This window comes from Phaenicophaeus curvirostris, chromosome 2 (assembly GCF_032191515.1).
Source record: "Phaenicophaeus curvirostris isolate KB17595 chromosome 2, BPBGC_Pcur_1.0, whole genome shotgun sequence".
Classification (NCBI taxonomy): Eukaryota; Metazoa; Chordata; class Aves; order Cuculiformes; family Cuculidae; genus Phaenicophaeus; species Phaenicophaeus curvirostris.
In genome coordinates this window covers 24414243-24434340 of record NC_091393.1, presented here as the reverse complement: position 1 = coordinate 24434340, position 20098 = coordinate 24414243, and the positions used below count along the sequence as shown (strand labels likewise).

At 35.9% G+C, this 20098-nt stretch overlaps 1 protein-coding gene across 1 annotated transcript in view; it reads right to left on the bottom strand.

Annotated features, from left to right (window-relative positions):
* Window positions 1–4339: 4339 nt before the first annotated feature.
* Window positions 4340–20098, bottom strand: part of CSMD1 (CUB and Sushi multiple domains 1) — a 1116699-nt gene continuing 1100940 nt past the window's right edge. The window contains exons 66-70 of the mRNA XM_069851527.1: window positions 19927–20088; window positions 18784–18896; window positions 17882–17969; window positions 10378–10510; window positions 4340–6742 (exon numbers count right to left, since the gene is read on the bottom strand). Coding sequence (XP_069707628.1) covers window positions 6583–6742; window positions 10378–10510; window positions 17882–17969; window positions 18784–18896; window positions 19927–20088 — 656 coding nt within the window. The 3' untranslated portion in view covers window positions 4340–6582. The remainder of the gene's footprint in view (window positions 6743–10377; window positions 10511–17881; window positions 17970–18783; window positions 18897–19926; window positions 20089–20098) is intronic.

The window sequence follows — 20098 nt, the reverse complement described above, 5'->3', positions numbered from 1 at the left end:
ATCCATGGACTCTTTCCAATGTTGTCAATATTGTTTAGTGATATTTCTCTATTGTCTGCTTGAGAGGTATTTCTTAATCAACTTCTTGTGTAATTACTGCTGTTCTCTATTTCTATTTGTTAATTATTGTGTGCTGCTAAATCAGTTTTTTTTTCTTTTTTTTTTAATTTAATACATAAGTAGTTACATGATCAGTCAGACTTTCAAGAATTAAATGAGATTTGGGTGACAAGAAGCCTTCTCTATAAAATCTGTTGACAAGATTTTAATTTTACCCTGTCATTTTATTTTCTATCAAAAGGACCACAGTCTGATTTCCTTTTCCCCTAATTTTTTAATTTTAAGGTGAATGGTCATTTCTTTGGGGTTTTGGGTTATTGTTTGTTTGGTTTTGTTTTATTTTGGTTTTAATTTTTAGCACAATAATAGCTTCCGCAATTTCCTTTGTTTTCAAAAACAGACTCAAAATTATTTCATGGTCAAGGGCTACTCAGATAATTTTTCTAGAACTGCTAAATAGAAGTTCTATGTTTTTCTAATTTTTTAAAAATCCTTAGGTCTACTAGCCTACAGCTAGTCCCCGTAATGCTCATTGAGGTTTACAGTGGAGCAGATATCCACCTATAGCCCATGGAGGGTCCCACACTGGAGCAGGAGGATTCCTGAACAAGGCTGTGACCCTGTGGGAAGCCCATGCTGGATCATTGGAGAAGTTTGTAGAGGAATGTCTGGCCACAGTCCCATTCTGCATCCCCTGTGCCACCAGTGAGAAGGAGGTAGAGAAAATCAGGATTAAAGTTAAGAACAGGAAGAAGGTAAGGAGAGAGTGAAGGTGTTTTTAAGGTTGGGTTTTATCTCTCATTCTCCTGATTTGATTGATAATAAATAAAACCAATTTCCCCAAGTCATAGAATCATAGAATCACCAGGTTGGAGAAGACCTCTTGGATCATCGAGTCCAACCATTCCTATCTGCCACTAAACCGTGTCCTTGTGTACCTCGTCTACCCATCTTTTAAACAACTCTAGGGATGGTGACTCAAACACCTCCCTGGGCAGCTTGTTATTGAATCTGTTTTAACTACAATGATAACTGCTGAGTGCTGTCCCTGTCCTTATCTCGACCTATAGTCTTCCCCGTCCTGCTGCGGAGGGGAGTGACAGAGCAGCTTTGGTGGACAGCTAGAATCCAGCCAGGGTCAACCCACCACAACTTAGAATGTACATATAATGTTATTTACAAAAACATTTCATTGCTAAGCCTGTCTGATGTTTGAACTGGAGGTTTAAGGGGTCCTTAAGAATTTTTAACATTTTAGAAAATATTAAATTATTCTTAAAAAGATTTTATTCAGACTTGCGTTTTTGTTTTGTTTTACATTTCCTAGCACCTGCTTTCTGAATTCTTATAGCAGTCTTTATGATTAACAACCTGTTTTTTCTTCTTAGGCTAAGGAAGATATCTTACCTCTGATCTGATGTTTAATTTTCCCACTCAAATCAGAACACTGTTGGATGTAAGAGGGAAAAGGAACACTACCTATCCATTATATTTTGGGGCTTCCCAGCAAAAAAAAAAAAAACAAACAAAAAAACCCCAAAAAATCCCAAAAAAACCCTGATATGAGTAATCTGCCCAACTTTAAGTGATTTCTGTTATGAATTGTAGTGGAAAGATTTGTGTTTCTCAGGCCAGAAGTGAGGCACTTAAGCATTCCTCTTGGCTTTAGTATAGCTGACATTAGTACAACTTGCCTTTTAGTATAGCTGGCTCCACTCAGCTTGCTGTCATGTGTGGATCTGACATGCAAATTCTTACCTCTCTCATCATTTCTTCACAGTTTGCAGGCACACAACTTGAGGCTGAAGCTTCTACCAAACAACAAACACACCTGGAAGTTAAACATTGCAAAACTGAGCTCAAATTCCCCTGTGGGACGGGCTCCAAGCATATTCACATTTCTATATATTTACTATATATGACTGCAATTTAAAATAATTATAGATTTATATAAACAGATATATGTATAACAGTTTAGAAGAATCTTCTGCCTTCTTATATCACATAAAATCAACTCCTGATAACTAATCACTAAGCATATGCCAGCTGTTGTTTGATTCTTTTATCATCTGCCATACTGAGGTCTGGTACAATCCTCTGCTCTTTGGTGGAAAACATTTTATGTTAGAAGAGTGCCATTGAGAGGCCACAAAGAAAGGCCTCAGAGGTGGGTCTCTAAAGGGTCTCTAAAGCATGACTTTCTTTTATTCCTTTTTGTGCATTACAGGCAATACTTGAAAGGAATTTATTCTACTTGTTTAAAGTCAGTATTCTGCAGAAGACCTCTTCCTCTTTGACATTCTGACCTCTGTTCTCCCAAGCATTGAGCCATATGCATTCAAGCTCCTGTGGTTTTGAGTTAGTAATGATGCTAGAACAGGTACCAGTGTATTTAACATAGTTTATGGGAGTCCGAAATCAAAAGTAGCTTTAATAAAACACATTTTCCATTTTGAGTAAATCATACCAATAGTTATGCTATCCTTTTGATACTGTTGACCTACCTGTTGCTATAGATCTAGTAGATGCCAGCTGAAAAACATACAATTTTATTCTTTACAGATTCAGCTGAGAGTGGCTCTTACATAACTGTATCCTCAGCACGCAAAAAATATTTATTTTCTATGAGTGGTTTCTCTAGAGTACAAAATTAAATATATAATGTCACATTTTTCAAGAGATCATAAGGGGAAATAATTTTCAGAAGCTGGCATTGCAGGTTGTCAATAGTGAAAAGAAAAATAGTTCACTTGTTTAGTGTATGTTAGACTTTTGCTTGTGATAGAACTAATTCTCAGATTTTAGAACGGGAAATAGCTCTGCCTCCATGTGATCCATCACCTCTACAGGTAGGATGTGGGCTTGTGGAAGAATAAGCAGGTTACTTTTTATAAAACAACCAAGTGATTTAGGAGCATAAGTCCCATTTTAAAACCTGAATGATAAGAGTAAGATAAGAGGAAGTAGATCCCATCTCACTATACAGCACCTGAAAACTTTTGACAAGTCACATAATGCCTGGGAACTTAAAATGACCACATTAAGATCCTGTAATGTAACGTAAAATCAGTATCTGAGAACTAAAAGTATAAAAGTAAATAGAAACAAAAAAGTTAATAAGAATAGGTCACACAAAAGCTGAAAATCTAAAATTAAATATTTAATTAGAACTCTGATTTGTTTTCAAGGTGGGTGGCATTGCACAGGCTATATTACAATCTTTTATAGTATTTTTTTTTTTCCAAAGAGGATACTGTATATTTTTAACAGGCCACTTTAATATTAATACATGTGTAATAGGATCAGAACTGAAAATCAGCTAAAGATGGTAAATTTTACATTATTGGGAAAATTACAATTTTCTTTGTATTGTAAAAACATTTATTTTTAACAATTTACCTACATTAATCAAAAAAGTACAGCATATTTAATAATTTTACAAATTCTTCATAAAAAATATATCTCTGTACAAAAAGTTCTTTTGCACCTACTTCATGTCACAGCAGCATGTAGTGAAATGGCAGAATGAAATACTGGGAATGAAAATTAGATTGACTTGATCATAATGCCGGCGTTCTCCCCCATCCCCACTCCCGCCCTCCCCATTTTTTTTTTTCTTTTATAACAGCTTTTCTTTGTTTACAAAATATTTTACACAAGAAAAAAAATTATTGCAGCTAGCCTGGAGAAAGGCAAGATGTGTGATACAAGCAGCAGTTTTTAACAGCTTTGAAGCACATAACCTGTTCTTTAAAAAAAATATATAGCATGTATTATTAGCCCGTCGTAATGATCTGGTCAACACTGGGGAAAAAGTCTTCTGCATATATCTCAGAAAGTAGATTTCCTGGCTGCCATAACCTGGCCACTGCACAACATTTTAAGAGTCTTATTCTGATGAAGCACCATATGGAAGTGCATGCATACACAGCCCTCTGTAAAAAGAACTTCAGGAGAAAGACATCCAACTTGAACAGAAGACTCAAACATAGCAGAGAAGGAGAGGCATTTGAAAGATGTGGGTAGAACTGATAAAACTGTGAGAACTTCCTTTGACTTGGCTCCCAACCTGAAGTTCTCGCTTTATAAATACTCCAAACCAACGTCTTAGGATAATTTGTCAGTGCGTTGCAATTTTGAGTGAAAGAAGTCTCACCCAGGATAGAAACTCCTTATGTAACCTACCCAAAATGAACCACTGAATAAATTGCAGGATCTGGGCTCTCTAACACAAAAGATCAAATAATTTAACTACTCTCTTTTTCTAGGACCTAGAATACTCTGCAAGATCAGGAGTAGAAACCATCTATAATAGCTTCTTAGCTAGATTTTTGCACTTGTTTTCAATACTCCAATTTTTTTCTGTCACTGCCGCTACAGAAAGACTTCCAAAGCAGAAATGTTTATTCTGAACACCTGCCAAAACTTTAATCATGCAACAGTTTCCCTGCCTGTCCCATCATTCCTATGGAAGCTCTTCATTTGCAGAGCAACTTCCTCTACACAGGAGAGGATTGGGACAAAAATTTTGATCTGACAACTTTGTTCTTTCTCAGGAAATGTAAAGGGCTCTGAGATGTGACAGATAAATGAAATCTCAGAAACAAACAAAAAAGGAAGCCAATAACTACTAACAAAATGAACAAGGAACTGACTGGAAAGGATTATTTATTAAATTTTCTTCAGAGTTTCTTGCTCATATGAAGAATATAACAGCTGGAGGCCCTACAATACTGTATTATATTGCTGGTATTTTTCATCAAACAGATGTAGAGTTGTTAAGATGACCGAGGGTTACCTTTGAAATTTTCTTTGTGTTCTGCAACATTAGCTGAAAAACCGATTATTTGGCTTACATTACCTTTTTTTTTGTGTATATCAGCCAGACCTACACACATACTGACTTTAGAAATATTTTTCAACATTTTTTCATAGCAACTGGACATTAGGACAGTGAAATTTGGAAGAAGTAAAATAGAGCAACAACAAAAAACAATCCTGAATTTTAAAGAAAAGCAAAGCTGGTTTCTGAGCTCAACATGTGTGACTAAAACCAGATTTTGCTTCACTGGTTCCTGAAATTTCCTAATTTTAAAATTCAATTTAATTAATCTGCCCAATGGCATTTTTTTTGTTTGTTGTCATTCAATAAAACCTCTAATTCTAAGTAAATGTTAATGATGTACTCAGTCATTCATATTTACAAACGTCAAACTAACTCTGTCAAACAGTGTAAGTACAAAAGCAGTAAGCAGTGTGTTTAAAAAAACTGAAAGGAAGTAGGAAACAAATATAGTTGAAAATTTGTCTTTGTTCAAAGTAGAAACTGAATGACAGCTTATTATAAACAATTTGCACAGGGTTTACGTATGCTACTGTAATGTGTTTTAGTTCCATGTAACATCTGAAAATGATGTCATATTACAGGAAAAAATGGAAAAAAATGCAAAAGGGAAGACTGTATTATGAGCACAGGCTCACAGGCTTTATGAGCTATCTAAAATAAATTACTATTCACATTTGTACATGGCAAGCAGCAATAGCTGCAAACCCCCCTGCTGTTAAATAGTATGATGCTGACAATGGTGACTGATGATTGATTTCAGAAGAAAACAATACTGGCAATGAAAGTTTCTTAGAAATGGGCTCTTGTTCTGGCTGAAAGTCTCCAGTGACCTATAATCATGTTTACAAAGAAATTTAGTCAAAGATTGACAAAAGAAATATTGTTCTCTATCGCACAAGATTTTAACTGGTGCTAAGCACGGGGCTCATAATATAATATTCCAAGTAAATTTATTGTGGAATGCTTTGCTTGGCAAAGAGTGAGTGAATGTCTATATACAATGAACCGTGTGTAGAAACCCTGTATATTTTTACCAGTATCTTACTCAGTCATCCGTAACACTCTAGTGCAAAAAAATTGTGCATTAACATTTTGCAATATAACGGCTGATTGGGAAATCGGCAAACTGCCCTAGGTATGAGATACACTGTAATATTTTTTTTTAAATTTTAGCAAGATTTCAATGGTAAAGCATTTGCAGGTGTATGCAGCCTCAAGGAAGGTTGTCTTCTCCTTCAAGAGAGCTTTCTTTCTTCAGAATATTCCCGGGGATAATCTGAGGTGTTATCATTTGTCACAGTACTCAAGGGATTTATCCAAGTGCCCAGAAGAATGCATTGAAAGGCATCCAGCCACATACAAATATGAAAGTCTGAGGCATTAAATATGACAAATTGGTGTGAGTCGGCAGTCTTCCTTAAACTGCGCCTTGATTTGCAGCAAATGCAGCCAGGCATTTTGATCCAACTTGAAGATGAAAAAATATTCTTCATCTGATCCCCAGAAGACTGACACGATTTTACCAGAAAATTTAGCTGCATGTAGGCTGACAGAAGATGTTAAAGATTACAGCAGCAAAGCCAAGAGAAGAAGGGAAACTGGTATATGGCACCAAAGGAATTACTGCTTGTCCATCAGAGGTATGGCTATGAATCAGTCATATTGGGCACTGAAGGCTATACCACTGTACAAACTGTGTTCAGAGTCGTATCAAACCTTACAGCCTTTGCCTCTGTGGGTTTTAAGTTTGTATCATACATGGGATTTTCAAATGAAGCTTGTCCATTACTATTTTCATGTCCAGCATACCCATTGTACTGTACTTTTGGTCTTGTTCTGGGAAAAAAAAAAAACAGGAAATCATCGTTAGCAACCCTTAGAAACGATCATTCTACAAGTATTGCAAGTTTTAAGTATAATGTTTCGTTTCTGTCTATAGAAGTTGCACAACTCTGTCTAAAAGTGATGAAAGAAGGCCCATAAAGGATGTTATGGGTTCTTAAAAAGAAAGACAAGCATAAATTGAAGAAGATGCATTCCTAGTCTGATACTATGAAGCAAAGAGAAAATATACCCAAAAAAAAAAAAGGCATACATCTTCCATGATAAAAATGTCAAAAGAATGACAATTTCATAGCTTATTGTAAGTGCCAAAATTGGCAGCCAAAAGTAAAGCAATGTACAACGGAAGTACAAACAAAAGTAAAGTTGGAACTGGTAACATTTATAATTTATTCTCTATCAGTAGTAACAATTCTGATATTTTCTTACTGTATTTTCAGTTTTAGAATGGTAGTCTAACCCTAAAAGAATACTTACACAGACTGGAAAATATTATTCTAGCTTTACTAAATGAACACCTTACCAGTGTCCAAATATATATCCTTATCTTTCTAAAGTATTAATATTAATGATAAAAATACAGATCTTTAATTTTAAATTTTATTTGGTCACTTTCACTCATATTCTAATTGAATTCTCCAGAGAGTTAGTATTTTACCTACAATAAGTTTTACAGTGTACCTAGGAAGGCAACTGGACCATATTTGCAAATGTTCTGATTAAGATCAATGCAAGCTGTCAATTTACAAGACTTGAAAGGAGTAGATTACTAGGCGTACATAGAAAGATGAAGATGAGTGGCTCCTAATTCATCCTTTCAATAGTATCTCAGTTTTTAGTTGAGATAAACACCCACAGACTTTATTGACTTAGATGTTTTCAGGCACAGGTAGATGGAACAGCTTGGTAATTTGCTGCTATCAGTTGTTTATTACCATTCCAGAGCAGAAAGTTAGCATTGAAGTGCTGTAACAGGTCTCCTGGGGACTACAAAATCTAAGTCAGTGCAAAGACAGCCAGTATAGCTTCAATCAGGCAGCGCTTGCACTGATAAAGCAAACGTCCAGAACGTGTTGCAGTGCTAGTAGTAATAATTTCAGATAAGGGTCAGTAATTTCAGTTATTCCAGATAGATCAGCCATAGCATGCCTGCTTATCTCTATAAATACTTCAAGCAATAAATACCTTAACAGAAATTTTGTATGTCCAAACATATGTAATCAGATCGATCAGATCCTAACCAATATTCATATAAATTTTGACATTTGTGTATCAAAGGGTGCAGAGAATTATCTTTCAGTAAAAACTCTTCTGTATTGGATAGTGCTTTACCACCATGAAGAACGTAAGAAAAATTCAAGGATGTTCACATTTTTATGTGAAGTTCTGTTAGACGATATTTAGCCAATAATTAAATTATTAAAAAGTTACATCCTATTATATTTTTATCACTTTAACCTTAAATATCTTAGCATCTGCAAGTTTCTAAACAAATATATGAAGGAAATTCGGTACAAAATTTTATACATGTAATTGAAATAGGGCAAGGAAGCCAATGAAGGAGTGCAAAATGTAGATGCTTGGTTCTTAATAAAGTTAAAGTAATTTAGAAAATAAACTAACAACAAAATGCAGAAAAAGGTTCTTGAAAATCCAAATTTTTTAGAAAATGATTCTGTTCTGGCCAGCAGATAGGGAAAAGTATCACTGGAAAAACATCAGTAATTGAAACTGATGGCTTACAAATAATTTTATTACTCGTAAATATGTCTTTTTCTGCAAACTTTCATTTTAGAAGTAATAAAGATACTTAGAAATCTTAAATAAGAATTTTGCTAGTGTGAATAATTAAATATATTTAAATTATGCTCCAAAAGACTCATAGGCTGTCTTCATTCCTGAAGCTATCCCTGTCTGTAAGATAAAGGGTACAGAAAATATTTAGAAAAGGTTTAACAACCCTGATTCTAACTAAATAATATTAATCTGACAGAGGCACAGAAGAAACATCCATAAAATTGTCCCTAAGAAGACCTTCAAGTTCTCTGATATAGAAAACCTCTAGGGGCATAACTACCATCACATCATAGTGAAAATTTCATGTTGTTATTCTGGTCCTTAAGGTAATTTCAAGAAAGTCCCTTCTAAAGTCACAGATTCTGTTCTCTTTCCTTTGAAACATACTTTCTTTTGAAGAGGAAGGGATCTGTATTTACTTTATAGCAGTAAACAACATGTTGATTTCCTCATGACAATATGGTACTGATAATCCCTCTAAACCAATTATTTAAAGGAAGAAATTGTTTCAAAATATAAAAAGGAAGAATATTCTTTTAAAGATTAAGTAATAAGTAATATCTCCTTTTTCAAGTAAATCTAATTAGATTAAGGTAGGTAGAACTGCAATGCTGCACCAGCAGTACCATAAACTTTAAGATTACAGCTGCTGATCCAAACACTTAAGTTTTATTTTTCTTAAATACATATATATTTCTAACAAATAGAAAATAGAATCTCCACTGATCATGAAGGACAACACAAACTTCACAGAAGGAATCACAGTGTACCCCTCTATCACAATACAGCTTTATTAACCTTTTCACAGGCATTATGAGGAACGGCTGAGAGAGCTGGGGTTGTTTAGCCTGCAGAAGAGGAGGCTGAGGGGAGACCTCATTGCTCTCTACAACTACCTGAAAGGAGGTTGTGGAGAGGAGGGTGATGGCCTCTTCTCCCAAGTGACAGGGGACAGGACAAGAGGGAATGGCCTCAAGCTCTGCCAGGGGAGATTTAGGCTGGACATTATAGAATCGTAGAATCATAGTATAATTTTAACTGGAGTTCACAAGTTGAAGTCCATAGACAATCCAGTTTATCAAAGGGCGATCAATGATGGACTTCAGTTGGTCTATGTGATTTCTTAAAATCTCATAATACTCTTGATGCCATGATTATACAACAAAAGTTTTAAAACAATGTTATTAAAAATCAGCATTTCTGTTAATCAGCACATTGCAAACTACAAATAACACAGGGAGATCAGAGACTACGGTATCTCAATACAAAAAAATAAGATATGCTCCCAAAAGCTCTAGCCAAATCGCGCTCATAATGAACATAAGTTTAAAGGATAAAGTTTTTAAAACAAGATTCAGACAAGATGGCTGGATTTATTCCACTACCTAATGACACAGAAAAAGTTTCTTATCAGCTGAAGCGATGCCAATTCTAGAAGTATCCACTAACTTATTCAGCATGTCCTGTAGTATCATTTTGGGCTGTTCCCTTATGGGATTTGTGGATTTTTCAGCTTGTGTAACTAGTACTTATAATCATTTTGACAGAAGCAGCATATATTCAATTTAATAAAGCTTTAAAATATATAATCTCAGATTTCAGTCAAATTCAGACTAACGAATAAAAAAGTTTTATAAATCTTTGCTCCTTATCACACTCATTTTTCCAATTGTTCACCATTAAGAACAGCTTAGCGTGAATACATAGATATGTTTGTCTGTCTAGAACAGATGTTCTTGAAAGTCTTAGCATTGTGTTCCCTAGTTGCACCTACCAATCAAAATTAAAACAAAAAGCTTATTAAGTTACTGAATAAATAACATGTACAATACCTGTGTTTGTAGAGGTAAAATGCAAACCCTGATAATATTAGAGCGAAGAATGGTACCAGGATGGCAGCTGCAACAGAACTGCTGTTTGTACCATAGTAGTGATTTGAAAGGTCTGTGTCTGCACTTAAAGGACCTGAAATGAAAGTAAAAAGGAAGAAATAAAATTCCCATGTTTCCTATCACACAGTTCTCTTTTTATTCAAGAATGGAAGAAAATGGTGTCTTGAATTTTGTTTAAAAACATGGAATAATTATTTTGCAGTATTGTAATATAAACCTTATTAATAACACTTAATAATGTATCGATAATTATGCAAATGATTTGACAACAATATTCAACAAGTAAAATAATTATGAACTACACCTCTCATGAGTCACTAATTTAATAAAGTTAAGCCATATAACTTCTGCAAAAAAAACCGATGAATATTGCAAAAAGTATTCTATGCCTGTAGTCTTAATATCCAGCCTTGAAACAATAAGCAATGTGAGACCACATCAAACATCATGATACCCTCCTTGACAGAGACAGCATCAAACAAACTTTTCAGGACTCAAGCACAGACCAGTTATATAGCACAGACACAGCCACTGTGGTATTTCAGGACTCCACTAAAATATCTGATTAAGTTGCAAAACTGAGAAAGAAGCAAATTGTCCAATGGTTTCAGCAAGTTTAATCTCTGTGTGAAAAAGGAACGAGGTAAGGTTTTGTTCTTTTTTTTTAAACTTAGATGGTTCAATTGCTAATATTGTAATACATTTTGCACAATTTATTTTACAAAATGTATTAAATTACAGGAAGGAATTAAGTTCCCTTTAAAATGAAGACAATGTCCATAGGAATTTCAGCATTCCCAGGTTTGATCACTAAACATGAAAAAATATTGTTCTTCAACATTTTTCACTGCCTTAATCTTCTATCACACTTCAGACTTCTGTATATTTCTCTGCAGAAATGGTGAAGGCAAACCTTTACAAATTAATAAATCTACTACTGTTGCAGTTGGGATCATGTAATGAGCTTTACCACACTACTGTGGAGTATCTTAATTAATATTGAACTGGTTTAGTGTAGAAACATTGTAATATAAAAATCTTTGGACTTTAGTAATCCAATCTTTGTCCCAACATCCAAGATGTGGAAGGTCTGTTGGCATTATTTTAAGTATTTGCATTGTATTACAGATGCACTGGACATTCTCCGACCAATGAAAATTAGAATGATAGAATCATAGAATAGTTTGGGTTGGAAGAGACCTTAAAGATCACCTAGTTCCAACCTCCCTACCATGGGCAGGGAAATTAAAGGCAGACAGAATCTAGTAGTTACCATGATTAAGAAAATATTAAGAAATGTTTATTTAAATGCTTTTTGGGTTTTTTTTAATTGGTTAGATGAAGTGATAGATGCTTAGAAAACTACATGCAGTTATCACTATCTTCATACTTTACTCTCACAATCCACGTGTGTTTTTCAAATTATTTGGAGTAATTCCTAAAAAATATGGTAATGATCAAACTCATTGTAGTCAGTTTATATCAGCAAAAATCTGTGACTAACATTCTAACTCTTATTTAAAGTTCTAACCAAGAACAAAACCAAAAAACTTGTGATCTATAAACTCTTTAATTTATATCTCGAAGATATTATTGTGGCACATACAATGGATATATTTTAATGTATAAGCAGCAGAAAAATTATCAAATATCTAATAAGAATTCAGCTAAAAGAAAACAGTGGTTTGAAATTAATAATAAACAATTCTTGGTGGATTTTTTTAAAATTTTAAATACTATTTTTTGTGTAATAATACAGTTAAATTCAGGTATAAACTTACACTTAGATAATTTCTTTTTAAGTTCTTACTTTTTGATAACTGAGTCACATTTAATACTTGCTTCTCAAAACTAGTATTAGAGGTAACTGAATATTCTATATCTCTACAGTTTTTAAGTAACATATCTGGGGTAACTAAGCTTGATATTTTTAACTGAAGTTTACAGCTTTGGCACTGGAGAAGTGTTAGAATCATAGAATCATAGAATAACCAGGTTGGAAGAGACCCATTGGATCATCGAGTCCAACCATTCCCATCAGTCACTAAACCATTCTCCTTAGCACCTCGTCCACCCATCCCTTAAACACCTCCAGGGAAGGTGAATCAACCACCTCCCTGGGCAGCCTCTGCCAGTGCCCAATGACCCTTGCTGTGAAGAATTTTTTCCTAATGTCCAGCCTAAACCTCCCCTGGCGGAGCTTGAGGCCATTCCCTCTTGTCCTGTCCCCCGTCACTTGGGAGAAGAGGCCAGCACCCTCCTCTCCACAACCTCCTTTCAGGTAGTTGTAGAGAGCAATGAGGTCTCCCCTCAGCCTCCTCTTCTCCAGGCTAAACACCCCCAGCTCTCTCAGCCGCTCCTCATAAGGCCTGTTCTCCAGCCCCCTCACCAGCTTTGTTGCTCTTCTCTGGACTCGTTCCAGAGCCTCAACATCCATCTTGTGGTGAGGGGCCCAGAACTGAACACAGGATTTGAGGAGCGGTCTCACCAGTGCTGAGTCCAGAGGGAGGATAACCTCCCTGGACCTGCTGGACACGCCGTTTCTGATCCAAGCCAAGATGCCATTGGCCTTCTTGGCCACCTGGGCCACTGCTGGCTCATGTTCAGTCGCTGTCAACCAACACCCCCAGGTCCCTCTCCTCCAGGCAGCTTTCTAGACAGACTTCTCCCAGTCTGTAGCTGCACAGGGTTGTTGTGCCCCAAGTGCAGGACCTGGCATTTGGCCTTGTTAAACCCCATGCCATTGGACTCTGCCCAGCGGTCCAGCCTGTTCAGATCCCTTTGGAGCCTCCCGACCCTCCAGCAGATCGACACTTCCACCCAGCTTAGTGTCGTCCGCAAACTTGCTAAGGGTGCACTCGATGCCTTCATCCAGGTCATTGATGAAGACATTGAACAGGGCTGGACCCAGCACTGAGCCCTGGGGAACCCCACTTGTCACTGGCCTCCAGCTGGATTTCACACCATTTACCACCACTCATCCCCTGTCATTGTTGTTCCTTCTGCATCCAATAAGGACTGTATGGTCTCCCTAGTCCTCCTTTTATTATTTCGATATTTATAGAAAGATTTTTTGTTATCTTTCACAGACTTTGCCAATCTGATTTCTAGCTGAGCCTTAGCCCTTCTGATTTTTTCTCTACACAATCTCACTTCCCTCCTGTAGTCCACCCAAGAGGCCTGTCCCCTCTTCCAGAGCCCATAAACATTTCTCTTCTTCTTGATATCCCTCAAGATCTCTCTGTTCAACCAAACTGGCTTTCTCCCCCGCCGGCTTTTTTTCCGGAACACGGGGATGGCTTTCTCCTGAGCTGCTAGGATTTCCTTTTTGAAGAGCTCCCAGCCCTCCTGGGCTCCCTTGCCCCAAGTACTGTCTCCCATGAGACTTTGCCAACCAGCCTTCTGAAGAGATCAAAGTCTGCCCTCTGGAAATTTAATGCTACTGTCCTACTAACCACCCTCTTCACTTCACCTAGAACAGAAAACCCTATCACCTCATGATCACTTTGTCCTAGGCATCCACCTACTGCCACATCCCCCACAAGGCCTTCTCTGTTCACAAACAGCAGGTCCAGGAGGGCACCCTCCCTTGTTGGTTCATTCACCAACTGTGCAAGGAAGTTGTCTTCCACGCACTCCAGGAACCGCTTAGACTGCTTCCTTTCTGCTCTATTGTACTTCCAGCAGATATCAGGAAGATTGAAGTCTTCCACAAGAACGAGAGGCACTGATTTAGAGATTAACCCCAGCTGTTTATAGAAGAGCTCATCAGCTGCTTCTCCTTGGCTGGGTGGTCTGTAACAGACTCCCATCACAAAATCTACCTTCTGGTGGGCTCCTCTGATTTTAACCCACAGGCACTCAATCTCCTCATCGCCACAATCCATCTCAACGATGTCCAAGTCCTCCCTTACAAAGAGGGCTACCCCACCTCCTCTCCTACCCTTCCTATCGCGCCTGAAGAGTTTGTACCCCACCATAGCTGCACTCCAGTTATATGAGTCATCCCACCATGTTTCTGTGATGACAACAACATCATAGGCTCCTTGCCCTACGACAGCTTCCAGCTCTTCCTTCTTATTTCCCATGCTGCGTGCATTGGTGTAAATGCACTTCAGCTGAGCTGCCGAGCCTTCAGCCCTCTTAGAGGGAACAGAGTTCGTTCCCAATTGCCTGGTAACTGGAGTAGCTAGCTCCAGAGTGCCCGTATCTCCCTTAGTGTTGATCATGTTCAGACTGTGCTTTGGGTGTGCTTTTCATTATTGAAGAGAAAATTTGCTGCAATTCTGGATAATTTGATTTTATTCATACATAAGACTCAGTATAAATTCAATGAAGTCTGGTCTAGTAGTTTCTGAGACAAGGATGGTTAGCAGATCAAAGAATTAAGAGAAAGAATATCCACACAGAAAGGAAGGCAGCAGGTTCCAAGGAGCATCAGAGCCTAGACCTTCACCTGACTGATATGGGCTGGATGGCAAAGACTCTGTGAATGTCAGGAGTGTATTAATACATAGTCTCATAGCTCATTAGTCCCAGCTATCTATTTATTCATTAGCTAACACATAGCCATCTTGTACTCTGAACCTGTGACTATCCTTTTTAGATGTAAAGTTTCTTTGTGAATGATGAAGGTTATGCAAAATGATCTGGGGAGGAAGGGTAACACCTTTACAGAATGAAATTTTAAACTCACATCTCCTGATGTTCAATGATTTTAAAAACTGATCAATTTCAAGAGATGAACATGCATTTCACAGACATTGAGTTAATACATCACAGATGTAAATTAATTATTCATATTTCATCTTTCTTGTCAATAGTTGCTATCTCAATCCAGACAAGCTAAATAAGTACTTTGAAGAATAAAAAAAGGAAAGAGAAGTGGGTCATTGTATTTCCCCAAAGAAAATAAGCATAGAGAAATAATCATTTGGTGAAGTAAGTTTCTTTTCTTACAAAACAAGATTTCCATACAATTTTAAGTGACAGTCCAGACTGGAATAAGCAAGGTGAAGATTTTAGAATAATCTTCTAGAACCGTAGCAGCGACTCATAGGCACTCAGCAATTACAGAATCTAAACCTAGCTGCTGACTTGCGGCCTTTAGAAACTCAGTTATTAAAACATAACAAAACAAGAAAAAGCCCCCCATTAATGGCAAAACAGGTTAAATAATTTGGTGTCACAACTTGCACTCCTCAAGCAGATTCACATACAGATCTCTTTGCCCTTTGGGTTATTTGCTAAGGTTACAAGCAAATGGAATATCTTCGGAAAGAGGATAAACTCTACTTAGAAATAAAAGTTGTTTCTGTTTACATGTCATTAAGTTTCAAGACTAGGCATATCCACTGAGCTGGTCTTTCTCTAATATTGTGTGACAGGGAATTTTTCATTAAATGGATTGTATTTCACATTTAGTATTCATACAAGTACTTCTCAGTAAATGCTGTTCTTTGAAGTACGCTTGCAGGTGAAGAATATCGTATTACATTATGTATGCACCGGTGCATGCATAGTTTATGCATACTTCTGGCTTGGTGTAAAGACAGCAAAAAATTTAACTTCCTGAAATAATGGAAATATGTTAAATCTTCAGCTGGAGGACATATGAGATCATTACCTCAACAGAATATTCATGAACAGAATAAATTTAAAAAACAAAGCAAGAAGTTCTTGAATATCAGAGGGTATGGAGCAGTGTTGTCTGGAATTTTGCTGTTTCCTTTTAGGTGCAGGTTTTTCAATAGACAACAAGCAACCTGTAGAAAATCAGTGCCTATCTAGCAATCACATAAAGAAAACTTCTATAAAAAGACAGTATGTGCATTTGTAGTAAGCTTTTTGCTGAGCAGTCAAAGCTGAAGACTAGAGGCCCTCAGCCAAGGAATGTATGTGTGACTTGGACAATTTAGCTCCTTATTAGCCTTAGGAATACACAAATAGAGCTTTCATATTGTAACTCTAAATGGTGATGAGGACAACGTTTTCCACTACCACAGAACACATCCACTGGAGAATGTTGTAACTATTTCTTTGTCACTCTGCTTGTCCTTCATTTACCCCCATGAGTTTTTAATTTCACTTCTAAAATACATGGATTCAAGCTTTCATTAGGTAGCTTGCAAACCATGGATAGTTTGGCTTCAGAAAAAAAAACAAAAACCCACAAAAATACACACATCCTGCAAACAAAACCAACTAATCATACTCTCACTATTTTGAGATATCAAAGGCTGCTAAACAAGACTGACATTTGAACAAATCTCGATGTTCTACTTTTACAGTATGCTTGTTAAAATCAGAAAGAAAAAACAACTTAGATATTACAGTGATAAGGACTCCATCAAAGTACAGGCAGATAAATAATCCATCCCACACAAGAGTTCACTGTGAAAACCGAAATTGCATTTGGCTTTAGTAACTGGCTGTTGCTTTGAAGAGCAATGTTTCCACCCCTTGTGACTAAACAGATATAGCAATTTAAGAGGTGGCCAAGATGAGTATCCATAGAATAACTGCTATTACAGCAGTTAATAGAGCAAAGAAATACAAGGGAGATTTGGCAGAACTGTAAAGGGTATTGGATACAGCATCAATGAAGTTAATAGAACCAATGTAATTTATGAAATGTAGATACTCTGCTACAGATATATCAGCTAGGCTGATTCCTCCTCCTAATCCTATACTTTGCTATACATCTGCCATGCTTCAACCACTCTACAATAGCTCCATGATCAGAAAATGCATGTATCTACATATAGTATTTGCCCAAACTATTTTATGAGTAAATATTTAATGACTAAGTGGTTTATTAGTTTTTTATGATAAAATCATTTTTGGGCAAAATAACTAGATTTTCAACAGCTCCTGGAGGACTTGAGTCCATACCTGTTACATTATTTTATTTTGCTTTATAAAATTACTTAAATATACCTCAGTCACTCATTTCATATTTTCAACAGCGAAGTAAAATTCTATCTAAATACATACACATTCTGAAAACATCCACCAGCAACAAGAACTCTCCAAATGACACTATTAAAATCAGTGTTGATTCAGTCCTTTTAATTCCTTATATGATTCCAACTGCAGTTTACACATCTGAGCAGAAACTACCTTTGTGTTGCATGACACCCCTGCTACTTTCAAAAAGATGCTTACAGAAAAGCAAGAAGTTACCACAGCATTCTCTTTAAGAGCATCCCGTAGTCATTTTATTAGGTTACTGTACTAAAAACCACAAGATAGTTAAGTTTCAAGCAAAGTTTAATTAAGATTTGTGCTATGTATTTCAAATATGCATGTTTCACTATTTTTTTAATAAAAATGGCTTGAAATAAACATGCTTACTTCAGCTAGACAGCTTAGTCATTTGTTGAATTCGTTCTTGCAAGACCCAAAGAGATTATAAATATTAAAGCTCTATGAATTCATTTACCTTGTCTTTGGAGCATAAATTTTCCGAAGTCTTTTCCATGTATATCACCTTGATAGGTGAAAATACCTCTTTCAAGGCCTGATGACACCTAGAATATGTGGAAACAGAAAAAAAGGTTTCTGAAATAAATAAATAGGACTGTTCATCCATTTGCTTTTCTGATTTGGAGTCCAGATTTTCACTTTTACCTTTTAAAATACTAGTAAACTCTCTATGCTTATGTAATACTTATCATCTTAATTCTGCAACAGTATTAAAGTTCCAAAATAACACCTAGAATGATTTTAAAATATCTGATGTATATTGCTAGGTTTTAAATTCCAACTGGCATTCACATAGTTGAATTAGTATACGCATATGAAAGTCCAATAAATTGTCAAATTTTAAATTATTTTCCATAGAAAGCATCATGAGGCACAAAGAACTGCAAAGAGTAAAATAAACTCTTTTTCTTCACCAAATCAAAAAGGTGAAGGGACCTTCAAAAAATCAAAAATGGACAATGCTTCTAAAGATAAAATTCCCACTCTCAACTAAGAAAACAAGACAAAACCATGCCAAAATATGCTGATGCTCTCCACTGTGCCCTTAGTAAACTAAATCTCCTAATAGGAGTGTGGCAGACAGAAACTTAGTACATGTTTTTGATAAGAAAAATAATGTGATCTCTACATTGATTGCTAGAGTGTTGTATTCCATATTTGCAATATAAAATTTCATAGAATAGAATCATAGAATCATAGAATAACCAGGTTGGAAGAGACCCACTGGATCATCGAGTCCAACCATTCCTATCAAAACCATTCCTATCATTCCTATTTTGATAGAGTTATGTAGGAAATCATAAATTACTTCAGACTTTAAGCTCTGTAAGCTTTATCCATAGCAGTCTGGTTACTTACATAACCATCTAGCGCCCAGTTGTCATTTTCAAACTTGCTTACAAAAATGTCACTTGGTCCTTTGATCTGAAAAACTTTCAATAGCAAATGGGCTTCTTCTTTCTTGTAAACACCTATTAACATAAAGGAGGAAACACGTATCTTTTAAGGTTTTTTTCAACCATTTTGTTGCAAGTTTCAAAGTTAATCATATTGCTTCAGAACTAAAATATTTTATAGAAACATTCTGAAGTAATAGAATTTTATAATCTGGTTGTCATAAGATTTAAAGTGCTCTAACAGCAGGATCTTGTTTCACTGATCTTTTGCCCACAAAATGCTTGAAAACAGGATGCAAAAATGATTTTGTCCTATTTTATACTTAATGGGCAAGAATATTTGTCTTTTCATACAGTAATTCAATAATTCTGATTAAAGGTATAATTTTTGTCTGCAATTTCCTTGCACTAGAAAAAAAAAAAAGGATTTTACATTTTACTCATATCACAACAGTATATTATAGTAAATATTAATAATGTAGGGAAAGAAAATTTGCTACTTGGTGGCCAGTGACTGAAATTGTCTCTGAACTCTTGACCTTAAAATGCAGTGATAGTTGATAGTGTTCTTTTCAAATATAACTTACTAGAGGCTCAATCAGAGCCTCAATTCAGAGTAAGATTTGCAGAAAGGAATGGAAGATGTTGTTTTAAAGGTATGTATAATTTACTAAATTATTTGCTTAACTGAGCTTAGTTGATATTATACCATTATTAAGGCCATATTGCTTTAAATTAGATATTGATTACTATTGAATAATGGTGGTGTTATTATTTTCAATGTACAGTCCTTAAAATGCCACTTGAATATTACTTGTGAGTTAAATACTTCAATATTATGCCACAGTCCAAGAAGAAAAAAACGTACCTCAATATTTATTTGAAACGTAAGGGGAAAAACAGGTGGCTGATCAAATATAAATAAACTGAAATCTGTGTAGACCACTACATTAGGACCTTTCCTTTTGCAAAATAAGCAGAAAAAGATTTTAAGGGAAAATACTAAGTTTTAGTTTCATTTTGTATTTGGCAACAAATAAAATAAAAATGAAGACATGAAAAAAAAATTCAGAAGAACAGCTTTAACACCAAATTCAGAACCAACCTGACAGTTTGAGTTGTACGTTGGATGCCTCAATGAATGTGGCATTCACTTTGCTGCTCGTAGTATTGAACCAGTCCACAGTCAGAGTAGCAGGCTGTCTTTTTCCTAAATATTCATAAAACCCTTTCCACAATGAATTTATAAAAAACACGTCTGAGGGAACTAAATAGAA